This window comes from Agelaius tricolor, unplaced genomic scaffold (assembly GCF_023055355.1).
Source record: "Agelaius tricolor isolate 1412-34295 unplaced genomic scaffold, bAgeTri1.0.p SCAF_30, whole genome shotgun sequence".
NCBI lineage: Eukaryota > Metazoa > Chordata > Aves > Passeriformes > Icteridae > Agelaius > Agelaius tricolor.
The window spans coordinates 2,998,603-3,021,108 of record NW_027269290.1 but is presented as its reverse complement, the minus strand read 5'-3'; the positions used below and the strand labels follow the sequence as shown (position 1 = coordinate 3,021,108).

The following is a 22,506-nucleotide window of genomic DNA, read 5'->3' as shown; positions in this document are numbered from 1 at the left end:
CGTTCTTAGCAGGGAAAAGAAGAGACAGGACATAAAACTACTGCCGGGTGAAAATGAGATGTTAAATATGGGGAGAGACATTTTCATTTGCTATAACACCTCTCAGAGAGCCCCAAGCTGATGTTCAGATGTTATAAAACACCATTAGCCCCATCCATGTCTCAGGCAGGCAGTGGAGCAGCCCCTGCCTGATTCCCTCTGCCTCCCTCCCACGGTCCTGGGTCAGAGCCTGGCCTCAAGCACTGAGGCAGCCTGGAAATCCCATCAGTGGGGACTCTGGATTGACAAACTGCCATGAAATCCCATTCTGGATTCCCAAACTGGTATCAAATCCCATCAGTGGGGACTCTGGATTGCCAAACTGCCATCAAATCCCATCAGTGGGGACTCTGGATTGCCAAACTGGCATCAAATCCCATTCTGGATTCCCAAACTGCCATCAAATCCCATCAGTGGGGACCCTGCATTCCCAAACTGGCATCAAATCCCATCAGTGGAGACTCTGGATTCTCAAACTAGTATCAAATCCCATTCTGGATTCCCAAACTGGCACCAAATCCCATCAGTGGGGACTCTGGATTGCCAAACTGCCATCAAATCCCATCAGTGGGGGCTCTGGATTCCCAAACTGGCATCAAATCCCATCAGTGGGGACCCTGGATTCCCAAACTGGCATCAAATACCATTCTGGATTCCCAAAGTCATATCAAATCCTATCAGTGGGGATTCGGACTCTGGATTCCCAAACTGGCATCGAATCCCATCAGTTGGGACTCTGGGTTGACAAAGTGGTATCAACTCCCATTCTGGATTCCCAAACTGGCATCAAATCCCATCAGTGGGGACTCTGGATTCCCAAAGTGACATCAAATCCCATCAGTGGGGTTTGTGGATTCCCAAACTGGTATCAAATCCCATCAGTGGGGATTCGGGATTCTGAATTCCAAAAGTGGCATCAAATCCCATTCTGGATTCCCAAACTGGCATCAAATCCCATCAGTGGGGACCCTGGATTCCCAAACTGGCATCAAATCCCATTCTGGATTCCCAAACTGGCATCAAACCCCATCAGTGGAGACTCTGGATTCCCAAAGTGACATCAAATCCCATCAGTGGGGTTTGTGGATTCCCAAACTGGTATCAAATCCCATTCTGGATTGCCAAACTGGTATCAAATCCCATCAGTAGAGACTCTGGATTCCCAAAGTGGCATCAAATCCCATTCTGGATTCCCCAACTGGCATCAAATCCCCTCAGGGGGGACAGAGAACACTGGAGACACTCATCCAACCCAAGGGGAAGTTTTCACATGGTCGGGGCAGCTGTGCCAGAGAGGAGCCTCCAGCTGCTGAGGTCCCACCTTGTGCTGGGGGTGGTGCAGTGTCCCACAGGGTCCCACAGGGTCCCAGAGCCCCCCTTCCCCGGTCCCTGCCCCCTCCCAGCCCAGCCCCCTGTGCCTCACCAGCCACCGAGCCGTTCCTCACGATGGGGCACTCGCTCCAGGGCAGGGGGTACTGGAAGGACTTGAAGAAGTAAAAGATGCTCCAGCCGATGATGACGTTGTAATAGAGACCGACAAAAAAACAGACCTGGAAGGGAGGAAGGAGGAGGACACAGCATCAAACCACAGTGTGGGAACTCAGCACATCACTCCGGATGTCCAGAGTTGCCAGGAGAACCCTTGGGGGTCTTGGAAATCCTGGAATGTTGCCAGGAGTGTTTGGTGGCTTGATTTTGATCCATCCACAGAAGTGACAGCAGTTTGAGGACATGAGAATCACTTTAGAGTGAAGGGTGTAAAAGGGACACATTTATAGGGTGAAATATAAACTTTAAGGTTTTTGGTACAGGGGGGTTATGGAGACAAGATGGAGGGATCAGGGCGTGTCTCGTCCTTCTTCTTTCTTCTTCTTGTCTTCCATCTCCTGTGGTGATGTTGGCACTTGGGGATTGGTTTATGGTGAGGGTGCACTTGCTAACATGGGTGAAAAGTATTGGAAAATAAAGGTAAATATCATGTACGTAGATTTTAGTATAAAAAGACATGACCGCCCCGTGGGTGGGCAGAGTGCCCTGGGCTGCCTTGCAGATCAGACCTCTGTTGGGCAGACAGAAAATTCCGTAGATAAGAAACAATAAACAATCTGAAGATCGAAAAGCTGAAGAGTCCAGACTCGTCCTTTGAAACGCGGGCAGCCCAAGAACCACCCTGCCCGTGTGGGGCAGAGACAGACAGACAGACGGACACCACAGGGCACTGAAATGTGCCCAGGGAACCTCTGGGGCTGCTGGGATCAGGGGTGGGAGCATTCCCAAACCAGCCCCTAGCCATGGGTGGAGCAGCAAAAACACCTCTTGACTTCTTCAACCTCCCCCTGGTGTTACAGGAGATTCTTTGAGCCAGGTCTCATGAGCTCTTGGAGGTCTATAACACACCCAAGATAGCTCAGCTACCTTAGAAGGCATCATATCAGCAGGATGGCTTCTGTGGTAGTGTTGGATACAAAAAGGTTTAATAAAAGGCAAAATAACAAACAGAGAAAAACCGAGCCAGGTGCAAGAGGTCCTTGCTCCTGGTAAAACACCTCACAAAAGCGATTAGTTTCTTTGTTCTCTTCTTCTTCTAGTAAATTGATTAGGTGAGGCTTTTTAGCTCCTGTCCAATTGGCTATCCCTAAGTTTGAGGTGAAGTCCCTCAAGGTCCTATGAGGTGGCTTTTCACTTAATCAAGGAGAGAAACTTCTGGGCTTCTTTCCTTTTTAAGGAGACAAAGGATGGTTTTGTCACTCTGTCAGCAAGGGGCACATTCCTATACCCTGAGGCTCCTCGAGGTTTGCCTCACCCTGCAGACCCCGGGATGGCCCTGGAGGGGTCCCCAGGGTGGGGCTGGAGGGTCCCCGGGGCTGGAGGGTGCCAGGATGGCCTTTGAGGGTCCCCGGAGTGAGGCTGGAGGGTCCCCAGGGTGGCCCTGGAGGGTTCTTGGGGCAGGGCTGGGGGTCCCCAGTGAGAGGCTGGAAGGTCCCTGGGGTGAGGTTGGAGGGTCCCCGGGGCTGGAGGGTCCCGGGGAAGGGCTGGAGGGTCCCCAGGTGAGGTTGGAGGGTCCCCAGGGTGGCCCTGAAGGGTCCCCAGGGTGAAGCTGGAGGGTCTCCAAGGCTGGAGGGTCCCCAGGGTGGCCCTGGAGGGTCCCAGGGGCAGGGCTGGAGGGTCCCCAGGGCTGGAGGGTCCCTGGGGTGGCCCTGGAGGGTCCCAGGGTGAGGCTGCAGCATCCCTGGGGTGGGGCTGGAGGGTCCCCGAGGCTGGAGGGTCCCCAGTGTGGCCCTGGAGGGTCCCCAGGGTGGCCTTTGAGGGTCCCCAGGGTGATCCTGGAGGATCCCCAGGGCTGGAAGGACCCCAGTGTGAGGCTGGAGGGTTGCTGGCATGGGGCTGCAGAGTCCCTGGGCTGAGGCTGGAGGGTGCCTGGGGCTGGAGGGTCCCGGGGTGAGACTGGAGGGTCCCCAGAGTGGCCCTGGAGGGTCCCTGGGGTGGCCCTGGAGGGTCCCCAGGGAGAGGCTGGAGGTTCCCAGGGTGGCCCTGGATGTTCCCAGGGTGGCCCTGGATGTTCCCAGGGAGGGGCTGGAGGTTCCCAGGGTGGCCCTGGAGGTCCCCAGGGTGGCCCTGGAGGTCCCAGGCTGTGCTCACCAGGCAGCTGGCGTAGCCGATGCCCCCCAGGCGGGGGCAGATGTAATTCCAGACGCCGATGCTGCCCCGGCGGATGCGCTGCCCCACGGCCAGCTCCAGGAAGAACAGGGGCAGCCCGATGATGATGAGCAGGACCAGGTAAGGGACCAGGTAGGCACCTGGAAGGGGACAGAAAGACAGAAAGGTCATTCCAGATCTCCCTGCTCCGAGGACAGATGGACAAGCAGGGCAGAGCTGGGGCAGGCTTTGCCCGGTCCATCACTTCATTTGCAAACAGCCTCAAGTTGTACCAGGGGAGGCTGAGATTGGATATTGGGACAAATTTCTTCATGGAAGGATGGTCAGGCACTGGAACAGGCTGTGCAGGGCAGCAGGGCAATCCCCATCCCTGCAAGGCTTTAAAAACCATGGGGGTGTGCCAGGTGGGGACATGGGCTGGTGGTGGCCTTGTGCTGGGTTCATGTTTGGACTCGATGATCTCAGAGAGCTTTTCCAACCTAAACGTTTCCATGGTTTTGTGATCCAGGAATGCAGATCAGAGCTTGGCCAGAGCAGAAGCTGTGGAGAGGAGCAAACACATGTGTGGCAGCAAAGGCTGTGGCATTCCCTGCCAGTGTGGATCATGCAGGATTGACCCCAAGAACTCCCTGAATGCACACAGACAAATCTCCAATGTGTCCTGGATTGCAAGGCAATGTGTGTTCTATCCCCATCTGTCAGAGCTGGGGCAGTTCTCTGCTGGTCATGGGGCAGTTTTCTTTATCTCTCCCACAGCCAATCCTCCCTCCAGGAGATCTCTGCTGTCCATGGCCGCTGAGTGTCCCTGCAGGGCTGATCCAATCCCATCATCCCATGGGGAGATGCTCCGCCCAGGGGAGGAGCCAAGCATTCCTACCTGGGTACAATCTGAGGTTTGGGACAGCACAGCAGCCTTTGCCCAGTGCATTGCCAGAGGAGCAGCGTCTGCTGTCCTGCATTGCCAGAGGAACAGCAGCTGCCTCTGCCCCTGGATCTTCAGAGGCAGAGACTGCACCTTTCTCCAGGATCCCTGCTCCAGCAGAACCAGCCCTGACACTGCAGGAGGGCTGAGCCACAATTCCAATGGTTCTGCTGCCAGCACCCCGATCCACAGGGTGTCAGGCTGGGTTCTGACTCTGTGTTGTTTTAGTTTACTCCATTGTTTATTTTTTCTTTCTAATTTTCTTCCCCAATAAAGAACTGTTATTTCCTGCCCCCATACTTTTTGCTTGAGAGCCTCTTAATTTCAAATTTATAGCAATTCAGAGGGAGGGGGTTTACATTTTCCATTTCAGGGGAGGCTCCTGCCTTCCTTAGCAGACACCTGGCTTTCCTAACCTAGACACCATGTGCAAGGAGCCACCTCCATGAGCAGAGCCCTGGGGACACAGCCACGTTCATGGAGCCATCCTGCTCCCCCTGTCCCAGCACATCCCCCTGGACATCCCACATTGCCAGCAGCAGCATCCCCGTGCCAGGTGCCACCCTGCATGGCCAAAGAGTGGAAACAACTCAGATTAAAACTCAGTTAATGTCTGTCTGAGTTCTGGGGCTGGAGAGGAGCTGGTGCTTCCCGGAGCAGAAGCGATGACCATAAGGGATGCGATGACTCACGCTGCAGCTCCTGCCTGAGGAACAGCTCCAGCTCCTACCAGGAGCTCAGGAATGGGCTCAGGAGAATGTGCCTGGCTCCTGCAGGGTAGCAGAAGGTCCAAAGACAACTGAAATTGCCGCCTGGATTGACACTCCAGTGACAGCCACCACTGTCACAGACATCTTTGATGGAAAATCCTTTCCTTAGGATTTTTCCTCCTGAGAAGCTGAGAGGCCTCAGGAACAAAATGTAACCAATGGTTATCTGCTGCTGTGGAATGCAACAGGTGCATCTGGGATTGGGCTCATGTGGTTGTTTCTAATTCATGGCCAATCACAGTCAGCTGGCTCAGACTCTCTGTCCGAGCCACAAGCCTTTGTTATCATTCCTTCTTTTTCTATTCTTAGCCAGCCTTCTGAGGAAATCCTTTCTTCTATTCTTTTAGTATAGTTTTAATGTAATATATATCATAAAATAATAAATCAGCCTTCTGAAACATGGTTTCAGTTCCTCGTCTCTTCCCTCACCCTTGGACCCCTGTGAGCACGGTCCCACACCACTCCCCAGGCCAGGCAGGAGCAGGGCAGGGGGTGCTGCTCCAAGCAGGGACTCTGCAAAGAGGATCAGACCCAGCATGGGTGGGGATGGTGAGTTAAAAATGGGGATAGGGAGAGAAATTGAGTGTGGGAATCCACAAAATCAGAGGGGTTTGGGAAAGCTGCAAAAGGCCTCAGAGACAGCAGAACTGGGATTGGAGCTAAGCAGCAGCCATGGGATTGGTCAGCAGAAAAATTATATAAGAAGTAGAAAAGCAAAGACAAATAGAACAATGGTTTGTGCATTAACACTTGTCTAGAATAACTCCCTAAGCTACAGAGAAGTTTATCTAGTGAGATATTAGGAAGTTTGAAGCTTAATCATGGAGCTCTCTGCATTGTGTTGTAATACTTACAAGCAGGTATTGTATTGGAAATAAGCAAGCATTGTTTAACCAAAGGTACCTGTGCTTATAGTGGTTGGATAGAACAGCTGTCAATGTGCTTTTGCTTTGTGTGATTGGACAAAAAACTTTTAAAGTGAATTGTAACATTGAGTTCTTGTTCTGCTGCCTGGGATGGGAGCTGGTGGCATCTTCCCATTGTCATAACCATCTTTCCATTGTCATAACCATGGAATGAGACTGATGCTGGAAAATAAAACAGCTCAAGGCAGTTCCTAACAGTCCCATCCCATTTGTGATTTGTACATAGACCCCTGACCAGCGATATTGAGGTGCAGCAACCCAGGGTGAGTGGGAGGGTAAAAGGAGAGGCAGAAAGCAGAGCTGGGGCTCAGGGAAATTCAGGAAGGACCACGAGCATCCCATCTCTGCAACACTCTCCTGGCTATCTCACCCTACACTTAGGTGGACATGAGACAGATTCAGATGCAAATCTGTCCAGCACGGGGCATTTTCTTGCTGTCCTGCCTGGGAAGGTGAGCAGCAGCCCGGGCAGAGCTGCCAGCCCCTGCTGGCTCCCGGCACGCCGAGTCCTGGGGATTTGGCTGCAGCCCATCCTGGCAGCCGCACGCAGCCGCTCTCCCCCGCACACACCTGCTGGGAGAGCAGCAGGGAAAGCAGCCGCATCCTGGAGCTGCTCAGAGCGCCAGGAAAGCTCTGTCTGTCTGTCTGTCTGTCCATTCCTCCCAAATGTCGGAGCGTCGGGGGATGGCACGGCCGGGACGGAGGGAGAGCAGAGATCTCTGAATCCAGGCCGTGGAACTGGGGGTTATTGCAAAGGGCCTGGGTGCAGGGCCCTGCTGGGAGCTGCCAGCCACAGCTGGAGCAGGACTGAGAGAAGAGAGGGGGAGAGAGGATGAGAGGGTGAGAGAGTAAAAGGGGTAAGAGAGCAAAAGGGGTAAGAGAGTAAAAGGGCAAGAGCTGAGACAAGAGGTAAGAGTTAAGAGAGCGAGGTTCCCATTACAATACAATAAATCTTCTTCTGTGTTGAATATTCTGATTCTCACTGACCAATCTAGTCCAAGATACAAATCCTATAGCATTTCCATACAGCCTATAAGAATCATTACATTACCACACTGTGTTACATTTTAAACCCTAAAAACTCCTCTTTGGGCCCCTTCTGCCAAGCTGTAGGGTCTGCTCTGCCCCTTGGGCCTGTCTGCAAGCAGAGGGTGTTGTTCCATCAAAAGGGGATCACCTTCAGCTGGCCACACCATTGTTTTCCAATTGTTCAGTGACTGAGGGATCTCAAAGCTTGCTTTCATTTCAATCTCACTCATAGCTTCCATATTCTCAAAATCTTTTGCCAGACAATCATATTTATAAGATTTTCATCTTATAAATATGTTTCATCAATGTTTCATCTTCCCCAACACCCAAACCCCTGCACCGCTGCTGGCAGCACCTCACAGCCGGGTGGGAACCCCAGCCAAGAGATGTGGAGGGAGGCAAAGGCAGAGAATCAGTGCCTGCCCCATGGGACAGACAGATGATGTAATTTGGGCAAAAGGAAAACCCAGCAGAGCCCAGCAATCTGCTGCTCAAGGCAGTTCCCAGCTCTGTGCCTCAGTTTCCCCATCCATGGAATGGTGGTAATGGTTGGGGAAGCTTGTAAAGCTTTTATTTGAAGTCCTGCTGCAGGAAGATGTTCTGTCACAGCAAGGAGCCCCTAAAAGCAGCTGCTTGTCCCAGTCCCTGCCTGGCTCAGTGCCCCTGGATTGACACTCCAGTGACAGCCACCACTCCCCAGGCCAGGCAGGAGCAGGGCAGGGGGTGCTGCTCCAAGCAGGGACTCTGCAAAGAGGATCAGCCCCAGCATGGGTGGGGATGGTGAGTTAAAAATGGGGGCAGGGAGAGAAATTGAGTGTGGGAATCCACAAAATCAGAGGGGTTTGGGAAAGCTGCAAAAGGCCTCAGAGACAGCAGAACTGGGATTGGAGCTAAGCAGCAGCCATGAGATTGGGCAGCAGAAAAAATATTTAAAAAGTAGAAAACTAAGGACAAATAGAACAATGGTCTGTGTATTAACACTTGTCTAGAATAACTCCCTAAGCTACAGAAAAGTTTATCTGGTGAGATATTAGGAAGTTTGAAGCTTAATCATGGAGCTCTCTGCATTGTGTTGTAATACTTACAAGCAGGTATTGTATTCAAAATAAGCAAGCATTGTTTTAACCAAAGGTACCTGTGCTTATAGTGGTGGATAGAACTGCTGTCAATGTGCTTTTACTTTGTGGGATTGGTCAAATACTTATAAAGTGAATTGTAACATTGAGTTCTTGTTCTGCTGCCTGGGATGTGAGCTGGTGGCATCTTCCCATTGTCATAACCATGGAATGAGACTGATGCTGGAAAATAAAACAGCTCAAGGCACGTTCCTAACAGTCCCATCCCATTTGTGATTTGTACATAGACCCCTGACCAGCAATAGGTCTCAGTGAAAAAGGCGCAAAAAGGCCTGAAAATCCTCAAGACTCATCATGTTATTCTTATCCTGGGTGGGGATGGTGAGTTAAAAATGGGGGTAGGGAGAGAAATTGAGTGTGGGAATTCATAAAATCAGAGGGGTTTGGGAAAGCTGCAAAAGGCCTCAGAGACAGCAGAACTGGGATTGGAGCTAAACAGCAGCCATGAGATTGGCCAGCAGAAAAATTATATAAGAAGTAGAAAGTGAGGACAAATAGGATGCCAGCACAGGGTGGGTCAAACCCATTGTTCATCCCCTCTGCTGCAGCAGTGTCAGGGCTGTGCTGCCTCAGTCCCCAGCCCCATCCCACCTCCCATCTGATCTTGTGCCCAAAGCCACTTCTTTAATGCTCCCCACACACAGACAGCAAGTTCAGCCCCGGATTTGAGGAATACACCAGGAGGAATCCCACCCTGGGAATGCCAGTGGCACCTCCCATCACCCAGCACTGCTCTGCCTAGGAAAATAACCAGGACAGCAGAGAGCTCAGCCTAAGCTGAGGATTTTTCACTGAGTGCACTAATTATGGTTAATTAAGGATTGCTGTGGCATGGGGAAACTGAAGCACAGCTAGTTAATCCTTGCAGAGAAGAAGGATGCTGGTTCTCCAACCTCTGGCTCTAAATCTGGTTTTAAAATCTCATTTAATGGGGAAATCTTGTTCTAAATCTCACTTAATGGGGAAAACTTTCTTGGTAATCAGAGGCCAGCTGTAGGCAGCTGTGTGGTGAAGCCAGCAGGGCTGCACTGACCTCTCCCAGCCCTGAATTTGGGGTGAACACCCGTGAAAAGCTGTGCTGAGCCAAAACCAAGCTGAGCTGCAGCCAAGCAGGGCTCTGGGAGGTGCTGGGATGCAGGAACTGGGCTGCACTGATCTCTCCCAGCCCTGAATTTGGGATGAACACTCGTGAAGAGCTGTGCTGAGCCAAAACCAGGCTGAGCTGCAGCCAAGCAGGGCTCTGGGAGGTGCTGGGATGCAGGAGCCGGGCACTGCCAGCTCCATCCTGGATGGGAAGGGAAGGGAATGGGGCTGAGCAGCCCTGGGAGGGAGGGGAGTGCTGACTGCACTCAAGAATGACTCATCCTGATGTGACACCAGAGATGTTTGAATTATTGAGGGCAGCTGCAGGGCTGGGGGCACAGCAAAGGATGGAACGCTGGAAACACAGAGAGGACAGGGGCACTGTCCTCCAGCAGGGCTGGGAAGGGACTGGGTTTGGATTAATGACGAGGAACCCACCCTCTCATCAGTGGCATGAAGGGTGCTGGGGCTCAGCACAGCTGGGAGGGACCTGACCCTCTGGGCTGCAATGGGAAACCCAGGGAGGAGGCTGGGATGGGAATATGGGCTGGCTGCAAGGAGGGTTTGGGAATGGGATGGGACCACAAGAAGTGGCATCAAGGACCCAGGAAATGGGTCCCTTTTTAGCCCCAATTTCCAAATTAGGCACGAGGGTTATGGGTAGAGAACCACACAGCCTACAGCTCTAGAGTGCTGGGGCTGGGAAAGGCACAGCAAGGGGAGCACAGCACTGGGCCAACATTGCCCTGTGCCCACCACTGCTAACCTGGGTCATTTGTGACACTGGGGACCCCAGCCACAGCCCCAGGCTGCCACTAGGGTTAGGGTGAGGGATCAGAGAACCACACAGCTCTGGGGATACTGGGGCTGATGCCATTTGCAAGTAAATATTCCCAACAGGAATCAGGGGGAGCAGCCAGAAATCCTGGCTTCCAGCCTGGGATTCACTGTGACTTTGGAGCAAGCAGGTGGACAATCTTTAGGAAAAGGCCATCCTGGAGATTTCCACATCTCACACAACTTCTGGCAGCCCTTTCCCCCTTCAGAGCCCAAACTATGATATTCACATGCCCTCTGAACAGAGATTGAGCTTTTTTGGAATTTCTCCTGAGAAAGGCTATAAGAGAAGCAAAGAATTATCAAAATAATTCTTATCTCATTTGCTGCTCCTGTGTTTGTGCCCATGTGTTCTGGAGATTGTTTACCTGAGGTGATTGCTTGGTTGGATTCTGGTTTTTTGGATTCATTGACCAATTGGATCCACGTGTGTGTGTTGGGACTCTCGGGCAGAGGGTCATGGGTTTTTTAGTTAGTGATAGTTCTTGTTAGTGTAATATTCTGTAATATAGTTATAGTGTAATAAAGTAATTAATTGGCCTTCTGATACCATGGAGTTCTGCACAGCATTCTTCCCACCCATCAGGCATCGTGGCACCGATACCAAATAACCCATTTTAGAGCCCAAATCACCCCTGTCCTCTCCTGGATCCACACCCCAGCATGCAGTGAGGCAGGATTGGGTCACACACCCTTTTCCAAGGGCCAATCCCATCCTGTTGGGACACAGGACATTCCTCTGGCTGCCCTGGGTGATTTGAGACCCTGGCAAGGGGCTCAGAGACCTTGGCATGGAGTCAAAGACACCTATGCCTTTGATTTTAGCCCATGGAAACAATTACCAACTTTGTGTGAGGATTTACAGGCCACAAGAGTTTGGGTAGAACGATAGTTAATTTGCCACAGGGTGAAAAAGCAGAATTTTGGGGATTTAGAATGGGGGTTCAAGAGGAAAGATGGAGGAATCTGGGCATGTCCTGTCTTTCTCCTTCTTCTTGTCCTCCATCTTCTGCTGGGACGGTGACACTTTTGGATTGGTTTAGAGTAGAGACAGACTGCCTAACATAGGTGATAGGTATTGGAAAATTATTGTAAATAAAGTACTCGTAGGTCTTAGTATAAAAATCTAACACCACCCCAAGGGTGGTCAGTGTGCCACAACCCGACCTGCTGGAGAGATCTGAGCAGATCAGAGAAAGAATGGAATAGATAAGGAAAAATAAACAACCCTGAAAAGCACAGCTGAGGAATCTCATCTTCTTCTGTCACGGGGCTGGGAAAAAAGACTCTTTAATACCACAGGAGCTATTTCAGCAACACAAAACCCGAGGCCATCCCTGCCCCATCTCTCACCTCCTCCATTCTTCTGGCAGAGGTGGGCAGATGTTGCTGGCGCTTCCCCATTATTGTCAATAAAGCACATGTAGTTCTTAGTATAAAGAACTAACATCACCCCAAGGGCAGTCACTGTGCCTCAACCCAACCTGCTGGACAGATCTCAGCAGGTCAGAGAAAGAATGGAACAGATATGAGAAAATAAACAACCCTGAAAAGCAGAGACAAGGAATCTCGATTTCTTCTATCATGGGGCTGGGAAAAAAAGACCCTTTAATCCCTCAGGAGCCGTTTCAGCAACACCAAACCCGAGCCCATCCCTGCCCCATCTCTCACCTCCTCCATTCTTCTGGCAGAGGTAGGGGAAGCGCCAGACGTTGCTGGCACTTCCCCATTATTGTCAATAAAGCACACGTAGTTCTTAGTATAAAGAACTAGCACCACCCCAAGGGCAGTCACTGTGCCACAACCCAACCTGCTGGACAGCTCTCAGAGAAAGAATGGAATAGAGAAGAGAAAAAATAAACAACCTTGAAAACCAGAGCCGAGGAATCTCGACTTCTTCTTTGGTCACAGGGCTGGGAAAAAAAGACCCTTTAATCCCTCAGGAGCTATTTCAGCAACACCAAACCCGAGCCCACCCCTGCCCCAGGTCTCACCTCCTCCATTCTTCTGGCAGAGGTAGGGGAAGCGCCAGACGTTGCCCAGCCCCACGGAGTAGCCGATCTGCGCCAGGATGTACTGCAGCTTGCTGTTCCACGCCGGCCGGTTCTCCGCCTCCAGCTCCTCGTCCCCCTCCTTCTGCTTGTCCCACGTGTCCCCCGTCACGTTGAGGACGCTGCGTTTGTAGTCCACGGGCTCCTGGTGGGCCAGCAGGTCGGCCACCGACTCGGTGACATGCTCGCTGCTGTGCTCCCGCTGCGTCACCTTGCTGTTCTTCGGCATCGGGGCGGCCCCGGCGCGGGATCGGGCAGGGAGGAGGAGGAGGAGGAGGAGGAAGGTCCCGCAGGGAGCAGCACAGAGGGGGAGTTACAGCTCGGGCCTCACCTCCTCTTCATCAGCAGGACCTGTGTGGGGAAGGGGTCGGCCAGGGTCAGTTGGGTTTGGCTTATCCCAGGTGAGCTGGTGGGACCTGCAGCACCCAGAGAGAAGGGTGCCCATCCCTGCAGCACCCAGAGAGAAGAGTGTCCATCCCTGCAGCACCCAGAGAGAAGGGTGCCCATCCCTGCAGCACCCAGAGAGAAGAGTGTCCATCCCTGCAGCACCCAGAGAGAAGGGTGACCATCCCCTCTGATTTGGGACCTGCAGCACCCAGAGAGAAGGGTGTCCACCCCTGTGAGCTGGTGGGACCTGCAGCACCAGGAGGGAAAGGTGTCCACCACTGTGATTTGGGACCTGCAGCACCCAGAGAGAAGGGTGCCCATCCCTGCAGCACCCAGAGAGAAGGGTGTCCATCCCTCCTGTGTTTTGGGACCTGTAGCACCAGGAGAGAAGGGTGTCCATCCCCCTGTGTCTTGGGACCTGACCCTGAGCCTGGAGGGTCTCCTGCTCCAGGAATGATGGACCAGGAGCAACGTTCTGGTTGAGAATTAGAGAGTGCCAGGATGGTTTGGGTTGAAGGAATCTTAAAGCTCATCCAACCCCACCCCTGCTTTAGGCAGGGACAGCTTCCATAGACCAGGGACACCATCCACTGTCCCAGACTGCTCCCAGCCCTGTCCAGCCTGGCCTTGGACACTTCCAGGGATCCAGGGGCAGCCCCAGCTGCTCTCATCCATGGAGAAGAGCCTCCTGTGTCCCAGAGAGAGGAATTTCCCTGGGCTCCAGGAGACAGTGACAGGTGAGGACAGGTCACATCCCTGTGACACCTCTTCTCCCCTCTAACGCCTCCAGCCCAGCAGCTGAACCTCACAAGGTCTGACACCAACCCAGCCTCTGCCCTGCCTGTCCTGCTCCTTCCCCTCCTGACCATAGCACAGCCCCAGCTTCGCTCCACGACAGCTTGGAAGCGCTCAGGGGACAGTGACACGTGCCCAGGCAATCTCTGCATCCCAGGAAGTTATCAGGAGTGACTTAAAAGCCTTGGAGCCTGATGCTAAATCTCCCCAGGCAGCTTTACAACAGATAACAGCTGCATGACCAGCAGCAGCCAAGGCAAAGCCATCAACCCTGGCCCCTTCACTTCCCCAGCCCTCAGCGTGGGTCAGGAGGAGCAATCCTGCACAGAAGCACCTCAGGAGGTGCCCAGAACCCAGCCCAGCCCTGCAGATTCCCCCCTGCCTCAAAAATCTTGGGTTCATTGTGGAAATCTGCTCCACTGGGCTGGGGATCCCCAAACTGGGAAAGCACCATGTCCTTCCTCTCCATACTGGGAGCACTGGGATCAGATGGGGCAGCTCCCAGCTTAGACTGGACCGTGGTGCAACATCAGCTGGGGAGAAAACACAGAACTGCCCCAAAGAATCCCTCAGCTTGGAAAAGGGACCCTCCTGAAGAGCTGCACTGCCCTCTTTCCTGTCCTCTCCATCTCTGCTCCCAGGGACACCCGGCTGGTGGCTGGGCCATGGCAGAGCTCAGAGACCTGACCCATCCCAGCTGGGCAGCAGCACCTCCTCCCCCCACCCTGGGGGCTTTTCCAGAGCCATTCCCAGCTCTTCTCTCCTGTTAGAAGTAAAAAATCTGCCAATTTTTTTTTTTTTTTGAGCAAAAAAGGGTTGCAGAGTGAAACCAGCCAAACAAGTTGCTGCCAAGGTGAAGTTCTACCTGTTTGTTATTGTAACCACCAGTCATTTTCCTTAATTGCTCCTTTTGTACCGGTAAGGCCCTGCCTGGGGCTAGGTTCTCCTCCCCAGACAGTGAGAGGAGGGGACATGGGAGGGGGGCATCAGAGAGAATGCAAAATAACTCCAGGACCAGCATGCCATGGGCAGCCACCCCACCAAACTTACCGAAAAGACCCCGAAAACAATGAGCCAACACAGAATTAAGAGATCAGAGTGATGTCTGGAAGTGAGGAACAGAGTGCTGAGCCTGCAGAGATGCTGAGACCCTTTGTGGCCCTCGCCCTGAGCAAAGACCTCAGCTGGAACCAAGACCCCGAGATTAGGCAACCCAAAAAGCAGTAACAGGGGTACTATTCCCAGTGTTCTCGTGAGGATAGGACCTGCAATGCTGCTCCTTAGTGGCAAAACTGTATTTTATTACTCCTCCCATTCACCCGGGGAGTAGTGACAGCAAAACCACCAACCTGTCAGGCCTCCCAACCTTGAGCTGATCATTTCTAATAAAGGCTTTAGAAGAAAAAAGCATCTCCTGCCCTGTGTATTTCAGCTGGGCCATGGTGGTTCTGAGCTCCCATGACCTCACCCGCCCCAGCTGGGCGGCAGCGCCTCCTCCTCCCTCCCTGGGGGCTTTTCCAGAGCCATTCCCAGCCCTTCCCTCCTCTTGGACATTTTTGATCCAGCTCAGCCCACGATCCCATCCCTTTTCAGGGCAGCGGGTTCAGCCCAGGCAGCAAAGCCCATCAGCAAAGCACCGGGAGCAGGAAACCTCCCCCTCAGCCACCCTCACCTCGGTGTTTTCTCACCCCTGTCGGAAGTTCCCCCTTTGCCAGGCCCTGTTCCTATACGAAAAAAAAAAAAAAAATCTATTTTCAACTGTCGGCTGCATCCGTTGCCAGGCAACCATCTCGGCTCCACATCTTTCCTGGATCCGGCTCCTCCGGAGAAGCCGTTTGAGTTATTTTGTCAAGCCCAGGCCAGCGATGTTTAATTTCCTAACGAGGGCTCATTCACAGCAGCCGCTCGCCGCTCAATCGCGGCAATTACCGGCACGTGGCTGCCCGGGGCTGGAGCATCCTCAGCCGGGCTGGGGATGGGCACAGAGCACGGCCAGGGCCCCACCCCGCAGCCAGGAAAGGGCAGGATTCCCATCGGGGCTGGCTCGGGCTCTGTGTGGATTTGTGCAGAGCTGGGTAAATCACCCACGGGTTGTTGGCTGCTCCCTGTCTGCTCAGCAGCTCCTTCAGAGCACCAGGAGGACTCAGACTTGGGGTTAAAATATCTCTTAGGACTCTCTAAAGTTTCTCTTCAGGACCCCTAAAATATCTCTTTAGGGTTTCTAAAGTATCTCTTTATGATCTCTAAAGTATCTCTTTAGGACCCCTAAAATATCTCTTTAGGGTTTCTAAAGTATCTCTCTAGGATCCCTAAAATATCTCTTTAGGATCCCTAAAATATCTCTTTAGGATCCCTAAAGAATCTCTTTAGGATCCCTAAAGTATCTCTCTAGGATCTCTAAATTATTTCTCTAGGATCTCTAAAGTATCTCTCTAGGATCTCTAAATTATCTCTTTAGGACCCCTAAAATATCTCTATAGGGTTAGGGAGAGAGCCAAGAAGATCCAGGACGTGCTGGCCAAGCCCCCAGGGTGCAGTGGCCCACAGTGAGGGCACCCAAACAGCTTTTTTGGGACACCCCAAGCCCCAGGAGGTGCCCAGCTCCAGAGCAGGTGGTTCTGAGCCAGGCCAGCACCATGGGGCCAGCACAGACCCCACAGCATCCCTGTGGATCTCAGCCTGTTCCTCTCCTTGGTTCAGCTGTTCTGAGGGCTGGGAGGCCCCAGGACACAGATCCTGGAGGAGCAGGGTCCTTCCAGCACCTCCAAAGCTCCAGAAACCCTCAGAGCCTTGGAGAACACTCCAGACAGCAACATTCCCAAAGGATTTGGGGTCTCAGCAGAGCTGCTTTTATGGGATGGGGATGGGCTCTCCAAACATTGGCAGGAGGGTGAAGGACAGGTACAAGTGTTCCTGCCCGTGCCCAAGCTGAACTAGAGGGGGAAAACCTTATCAGAGATCCAGATCCTGGTCCTGGCATGGCTCTGGCAGCGCCCCATGGCTGTTTTGGGGAGTTCCTGCTGTGTCCCCATGGGCATGGTGGTGCTGCCTGGCAGAGATGCAGGCTGAAGGAGAGAGGATCATTCCTGATTCCATGAGCACACCCAGCCTTCACCCTCCCCATCCCTGCTGGGAATGGGAGATGAGCCCAGGCAGAGCCTGCACGAAGCCACCAGCCCACACAGCCCAGGAACAGGGCCCAGGGAAAGCCAGGTCAGCAAGGCTCTTCCTTCTCATTTCCCCAGCTTTTTGCACCAGCCCCAAGGTCTGCACCCTCGAACGAAAAAGCACAACCCAAATCCATCTGAGAAAGGTATTTCTGCACATTCCTTTGGTAGGAAAAGGGAATTTAATCAAAAAATCATCTGCCAAAAATAACAACCACCCTGTGAGAAAGACAAGGCAGATCAGCTGACGAGCAGGAGCTTTCCGGGCTGGAGCGAGATAGAAAACCCTTGTCACTGACAGATGGAGATTCAGCTTGTTTACTTAGTCCCCATGACCTTAATTTTCTTAAATGTGCTTTTTTTCTGTCTCTTTAGAAGACAGATTAGGGTCTTTCAGAGCCCATGGCTTGCAAGAACCTCACTCATGCCACCAGACCAGGGCTGACTTTGCACCCACAGCTTTGCCCAGGTAAAACCAGCTCTGGTGGCACCCAGCTGGAGAGGGAACGTGGCTTTTCTCACAGCAGGACCTGGAAAGGACCAGTTTGTGCTGGTGTCTCTGAGCAGGCATTATAAGGAGAGGGAATAACTCACCTCATCCTGCTCCATGTCCCTGGGTGTGTCCTTGAATGGGATTCCCTCTTCCCTGGTCCCAGTGAAACCTTCACACTGAGCTCCTGAGACAGCAAACACCATTCCCTGAGCCCTGGGCTGAGTCCAGGGCTCCTGCTGGCACAAAGTGACAGTCCCCATGCATGTCCAGGTGGCACAGGGTGACCCCAAGCACCCCATCCCTTTGGACTGGTGTGGGAACCACCACGGCAGCAGATCCAAGGCAGGTTTGCCATGGGACAAACTGGATTTAACCCACCAGGGGAAGGGCAGGGATGGAGAAGCTCCTGCCTTGTCACACTCAGGGGTTTAATCCCTGCTCAGAAGTTCCCATTGACCCCAAAAGCAGCCATGGGGAAATGCTGATTTTTGGGGTGAGTGAAGACCCCCCCAGCCCTGGCAGCAGCATCACCGAGGGCCAGGGGAGGAGGGAACTCCTGCCTTGTCACACCCAGGGGTTTAATCCATGCTCAGAGGCTCCCACTGATCCCAAAAGCAGCCATGGGGAAAAGCTGCTTTTTGGGGTGCTATTTGGGGTGAATGAAGATTCCCCACATCCCCAGCCCTGACAGCAGCATCACTAAGGGTCAGGGGAGGAGGGAACTCCTGCCTTGTCACACCCAGGGGTTTAATCCCTTCTCAGAGGCTCCATTGACCCCAAAAGCAGCCATGGGGAAATGCTGCTGTTTGGGGTGAGTGAAGACCCCTCAGACCCCCGGCCCTGGCAGCAGCAGCATCACCAAGGGCCAGGGGAGGAGGGAGGCTCCAGGCCACGTGTCCTGGCTCTGCCCATCCTTGCTTTCTTGGGAAGGCAGCTGGGGAGCAATAACAGGCTGGAAATGTGTCAGCAAAGCTTTCAGCTGGGCCTGGGAGAGCTGGGGAAGGCAGGCAGGAGATGGGGATTTACAGCAGAGCCCAAGGAGATCAGCAACTGGCAGCAAACGTGCTCTGGGTCCAAATGATGGGGTGCAGGGGAATCTCTCCTCTCCTGCGTCCAAATTCTACATTTATCCCTCATTTGGGTCCAGAAAGGAGAAACTGAGGCAGGAAAAGCCACAAAATGAGATTGGGTGAATTAAAAATGAGCTTTTCATCCTCTGGGGACTCTGCTGGTCCCTCCCTGCCCCAGCATTACCATTTCCCCCCCTTCAGCTTCCACAGAAATCCCCCACAGCTCCTAAAGGAAAGATGTTCCTGGTGAAGGACCCAGCTCAGCAGGCCTGGGAAGGTCCAGCTCACCCCATCAAGGTCACAGAGCAGGGAAAGGAGGGAGGAGTGGGGACACAGGAGCCGAGGGATTTCGGGAGGTGGAAATCTACCCTCGGCTTGGGGGCTGGGAGAGCTGAGCATCAATTTGCAGCTCCTCATCCTCCCTGACACACACAGAGCCAGGGAAATACTGCACCCAGGGCAAGGCTGGTGGCTGAGGTGGGGAGACTGGCCCAGGGAGGAGAAGGGACAGACCCAAGGTCACCCAGGAGCAGAGGAGGAGGGAAGGAGCACGGATCCCTCCTGTCCTCCCTCTGTGCTGCACAGCCAAGAGCCAAGGAAGGAGACCTGCATGCACATCCCACTTTGGCCCCAGTCATGAGAAAAACCAGCTCCAGGCCCCTTCCTGCTGCTCCCTGAGGCCAGGGAGCCTCTGTGGTGGGATGGGGATGGCCCTGGCAGAGCTGGTCCTTTGGGAAGCATCCTGCTCCTCCAAACCACAGGAAACCAAGGGCAGGGCCCTCCCAGCACATCCAAACTTCTCTTCAAAGCCCCAAGAAGAGATTTCTGCCCAAGGCAGAGTTTTTGCAGCTCTGCCCACCCCTGCCCTGCTCTGAGGACCTTCCCATGGCCTCCACCACTCAAACCTCCCTTTTCCACCAGAGAGGCTGGTCCAAGACACCTCCATCTTAAATTTCCTCCTCCTTGCCCGGCCTGTGGCTCCTTGGTTTTACCATCTGGGCTCATTAGGGCTGCTCCCATTGTCCCCTCGTTAAAATGAGCTGTGCAGAAAGGACACGGGGTGAGCCATAGAGCCACCAGGGCTGTCCCCTCCTCACACCCACCCCTGGGGAGGCACAGACTGCAGCTGGGGCAGTGTCAGAAGGTGACAGAGCAGGAGAAGCATCTCAGGAGCAGCTGGGGCTGAAGGCAGCCCGGCCTCTCGCATTTCCCCCCCTGAGGGGCTGGAGCCGCTCCTCGTCCTTCCCGTCCCGCTTTAGCATCGTGACACAGGAGAGCTGATGAATCAGAGCTGCCCCCGCTTCTGTCTTACACCCACCCCGCTGGCTGAGAGCGCCCAGATGTTATAAATATCCCAAATTCCTCTCCAGAAAAGCAGGGCTGGGGCTGCACCAGCCCCTGCTCCACCACTGGGTCTGTCCCACCTCTGAGGGACACGGCTGTGACCTCACAGCCACTCTTGTCCCCAGGAGGTGCCAAGGAGCCTCCGGATGGGTTTTGCTGATGGGTCACAAGGTGGGCAAGGGAGGAGCAGCCCCGGGTCCAGAAAGGAGAAACTGAGGCAGGAAAACCCACAAGATGAGATTGGGTGAATTAAAAATGAGCATTTCAACCAGGTGGGTCTGTCCCACCTCAGAGGGACACGGCTGTGACCTGACAGCCACTCCTGTCCCCAGGAGGTGCCAAGGAGCCTCCGGATGGGTTTTGCTGATGGGTCACAAGGCGGGCATGGAAGGAGCAGCCCTGGCACTCGGGTTTGTCACGAAGCCGTGAGCCCGTGGGTTCATGGGCTTAGGGCTCCTTTCATGTCTCATTCGGCAGCATGAAAACACACACAGCTGCAATAACGTGACACCAGAGCAAAGGCAACCATCATATGATCCCTTCAGGGCTGGTTTGATTCACCAGATGATCGTTTTCCACTCGGACCTCAGCGATCCATTGTAACTCACCCACTCCAGCCAAAGGTTACTCAACGAGCCCCAAACCAGCTGAGATTTACCCTAAAAAGCAACAAACAGGCAGCACCCAAAGCCCGCCCTGAGTGCTGCTTTCCCCCGTTGTAATTCATGGAGCTGCTGCTACGTTTGTAAACAAACAAATCCAACCCCAGCCCGGGATGGGGTAAAAGCAGGGCTGCTCCTCCCGAGGCAACGATTTCACCTGGACGTGGGCAGGTCAGCGCCCGATTTGGGGTGAATCTGATCCTCGTGACTCCAGCTCTGCTGTAACTCCAGATTCCTGCTCTCTGCAAGCCCGAAGTAGCACTGGAGTCACTCCAGATTTAAACTGAACCTTTTTGTCCCTGCTGGTTTCAGCAGAGCCATCTCCACCCCATCCCAGTGGACAGCTCAGACCCACATTTTATTTCCCTTGGAGCAGTCACACCCCCAGCCAGGTTCCTTGACCTAGTCCTGACACCTCTGGAGAAATATTCACAAGGAACTCTCCACCCTGCCGAGAATAGCTCAGCTGCCGCCGTGCTCCAGGTTTTTTTCCTCCCAAGACCAGAAATAGTTACATCAGCTCCTGATGGATTGGAACCTCAGGTGCTTCAGACACAAGGCGTGATCCAGGGAGCAGGATTTCACCTTCTGGGTCCTCTACAAAGAGCTGGGAGCAGATTTCTCAGCTGGTTTGAGCCCCACATTCCCAGAGTGATGGAAATTTGGACCAGCCCAAAAAACACACCTTTGGGATTATCCAGCGTGCACAGAGGGGGCCAAGGGCTCCCCACACCCAGTCCTGGGAATTTCACCCAGAAATTCCCATTTCCTGGTGAAAAGGACCCCAAACCCCATTTTCTACCTCAAACCCAACCATCCACACTCAAGGAGCAGCACAAAAATAAAAGAAGGGGCAACCCCCCCCCCCCCCCCTTCCCCTACTCCAGGGACCAGGACTGAAATATTCATTGCAGCCCAACGCTTTCTCCTCTCCCAATGTTATTGTCAAGGTCAACCTGGAGGCTGCATTCTCACCCATCCTCAGACGGGATGAGCCCCCCCAGCAGCAGGAGCCGGGCAGGAACCCAGAGCCACCCGCAGCGATGACCCCCCAGCCCCCGGAGTGCCTCCAAATGTCCCCCCAGCCCCGGATGCCACCACCCCGAGGGCCACGCCTGATGCCTCCGGGCTGGGCTGTCCCCTCCATCAACCTCAGCCCGGCCCTGAGCATCTTTTCCCCGCTGGGGAGGGGGCACCCAGGGCCGGCAGGGCGGGGATGGGGGGAGCATCCTCACCTCGGCGCTGCGGCGGCTCCCCGGGAGGATGAAACCCACCCGATTCCAGGAGAAACTGGCCCGGTCCCGGAGGGAAACGGCGCAAATTCCCGGCAGAAATCACCAAAATTCCCGGCGGAAATCACCAGGGGCGAGCGAGGAGGTTGCAGGGAGCCGGGCAGACGGGAGCGGCAGCGGCCGGGAGAGGCGGGCAGGGCTCGGGAAGGGCTCGGCGGGGATGCTCCGAGGTACCGGCGGCTCCGCTCCGCTGCCGGTCCCCGCCCGCCCCGCCGCCGCCCGGTGGATGCGCGCTGGGCTCGCCCGGCCCCGCCGGAGGGAGGCAACTCCGAGCGGCTCCCGGGAAATCAGGAACGAAACGGGATAGAAAATTAAAAAAAAAAAAAAAAAGAGAGAGAGAAATATATAAAAAAAATATCAACGCGATGGGACACGCAGCCCCTGACGCAGGCTTGAGTCACCAGGGCTGCGCGTCAAAGCTGGGGTGCCCGGCCACCCCCCCTGCTCCGAGGGAGGCTCTCGCAGGCGAAAAAAAGTAACGTCGAGTCCTGACACAAAGGGGTGGGTCTGGTTTTGCTGTGGGGGGAAGAGAATCCCTTTGAAATGGCCCCAAAGTGCAGCCCCGGGAGGGCCCTGCTGGCTGCTGATTCCCTGGGGGAGGGAGGGTTTGGGGGGTTTGGGAGCCCCTTGCCCCTGATTTATTGTCAGAGATTTGCAGGGTGGTTTGCACTGGAAGGGATTTTGAGGATCACCTCGTCCCAGCCCTGCCATGGCAGGGACACCTCCCACTGTCCCAGGTGGCTCCAAACCCCATCCAGCCTGGCCTTGGGCACTGCCAGGGATCCAGGGGCAGCCTCAGCTGCTCTGGGCACCTGTGCCAGGGCCTGCCCACCCTCACAGGGAAGG

At 54.1% G+C, this 22,506-nt stretch overlaps 1 protein-coding gene across 2 annotated transcripts in view; it reads right to left on the bottom strand.

The window, feature by feature from the left end:
• The window catches only part of SLC6A17 (solute carrier family 6 member 17), a 36,553-nt gene extending 14,480 nt beyond the window's left edge, over positions 1-22,073 (bottom strand). Inside the window, exons 1-4 of one of the 2 annotated variants that reach the window (XM_071450315.1) lie at positions 21,604-22,073; positions 12,394-12,801; positions 3,679-3,836; positions 1,463-1,589 (exon numbers count right to left, since the gene is read on the bottom strand). In XM_071450315.1, the coding sequence (XP_071306416.1) occupies positions 1,463-1,589; positions 3,679-3,836; positions 12,394-12,679 (571 nt within the window). In that variant the 5' untranslated portion in view covers positions 12,680-12,801; positions 21,604-22,073. Of the gene's footprint in view, positions 1-1,462; positions 1,590-3,678; positions 3,837-11,752; positions 11,838-12,393; positions 12,802-21,603 lie in introns of those variants that run through there. The other variant, XM_071450316.1, reaches the window with a different exon arrangement.
• Between the last annotated feature and the right edge of the window lie 433 nt (positions 22,074-22,506).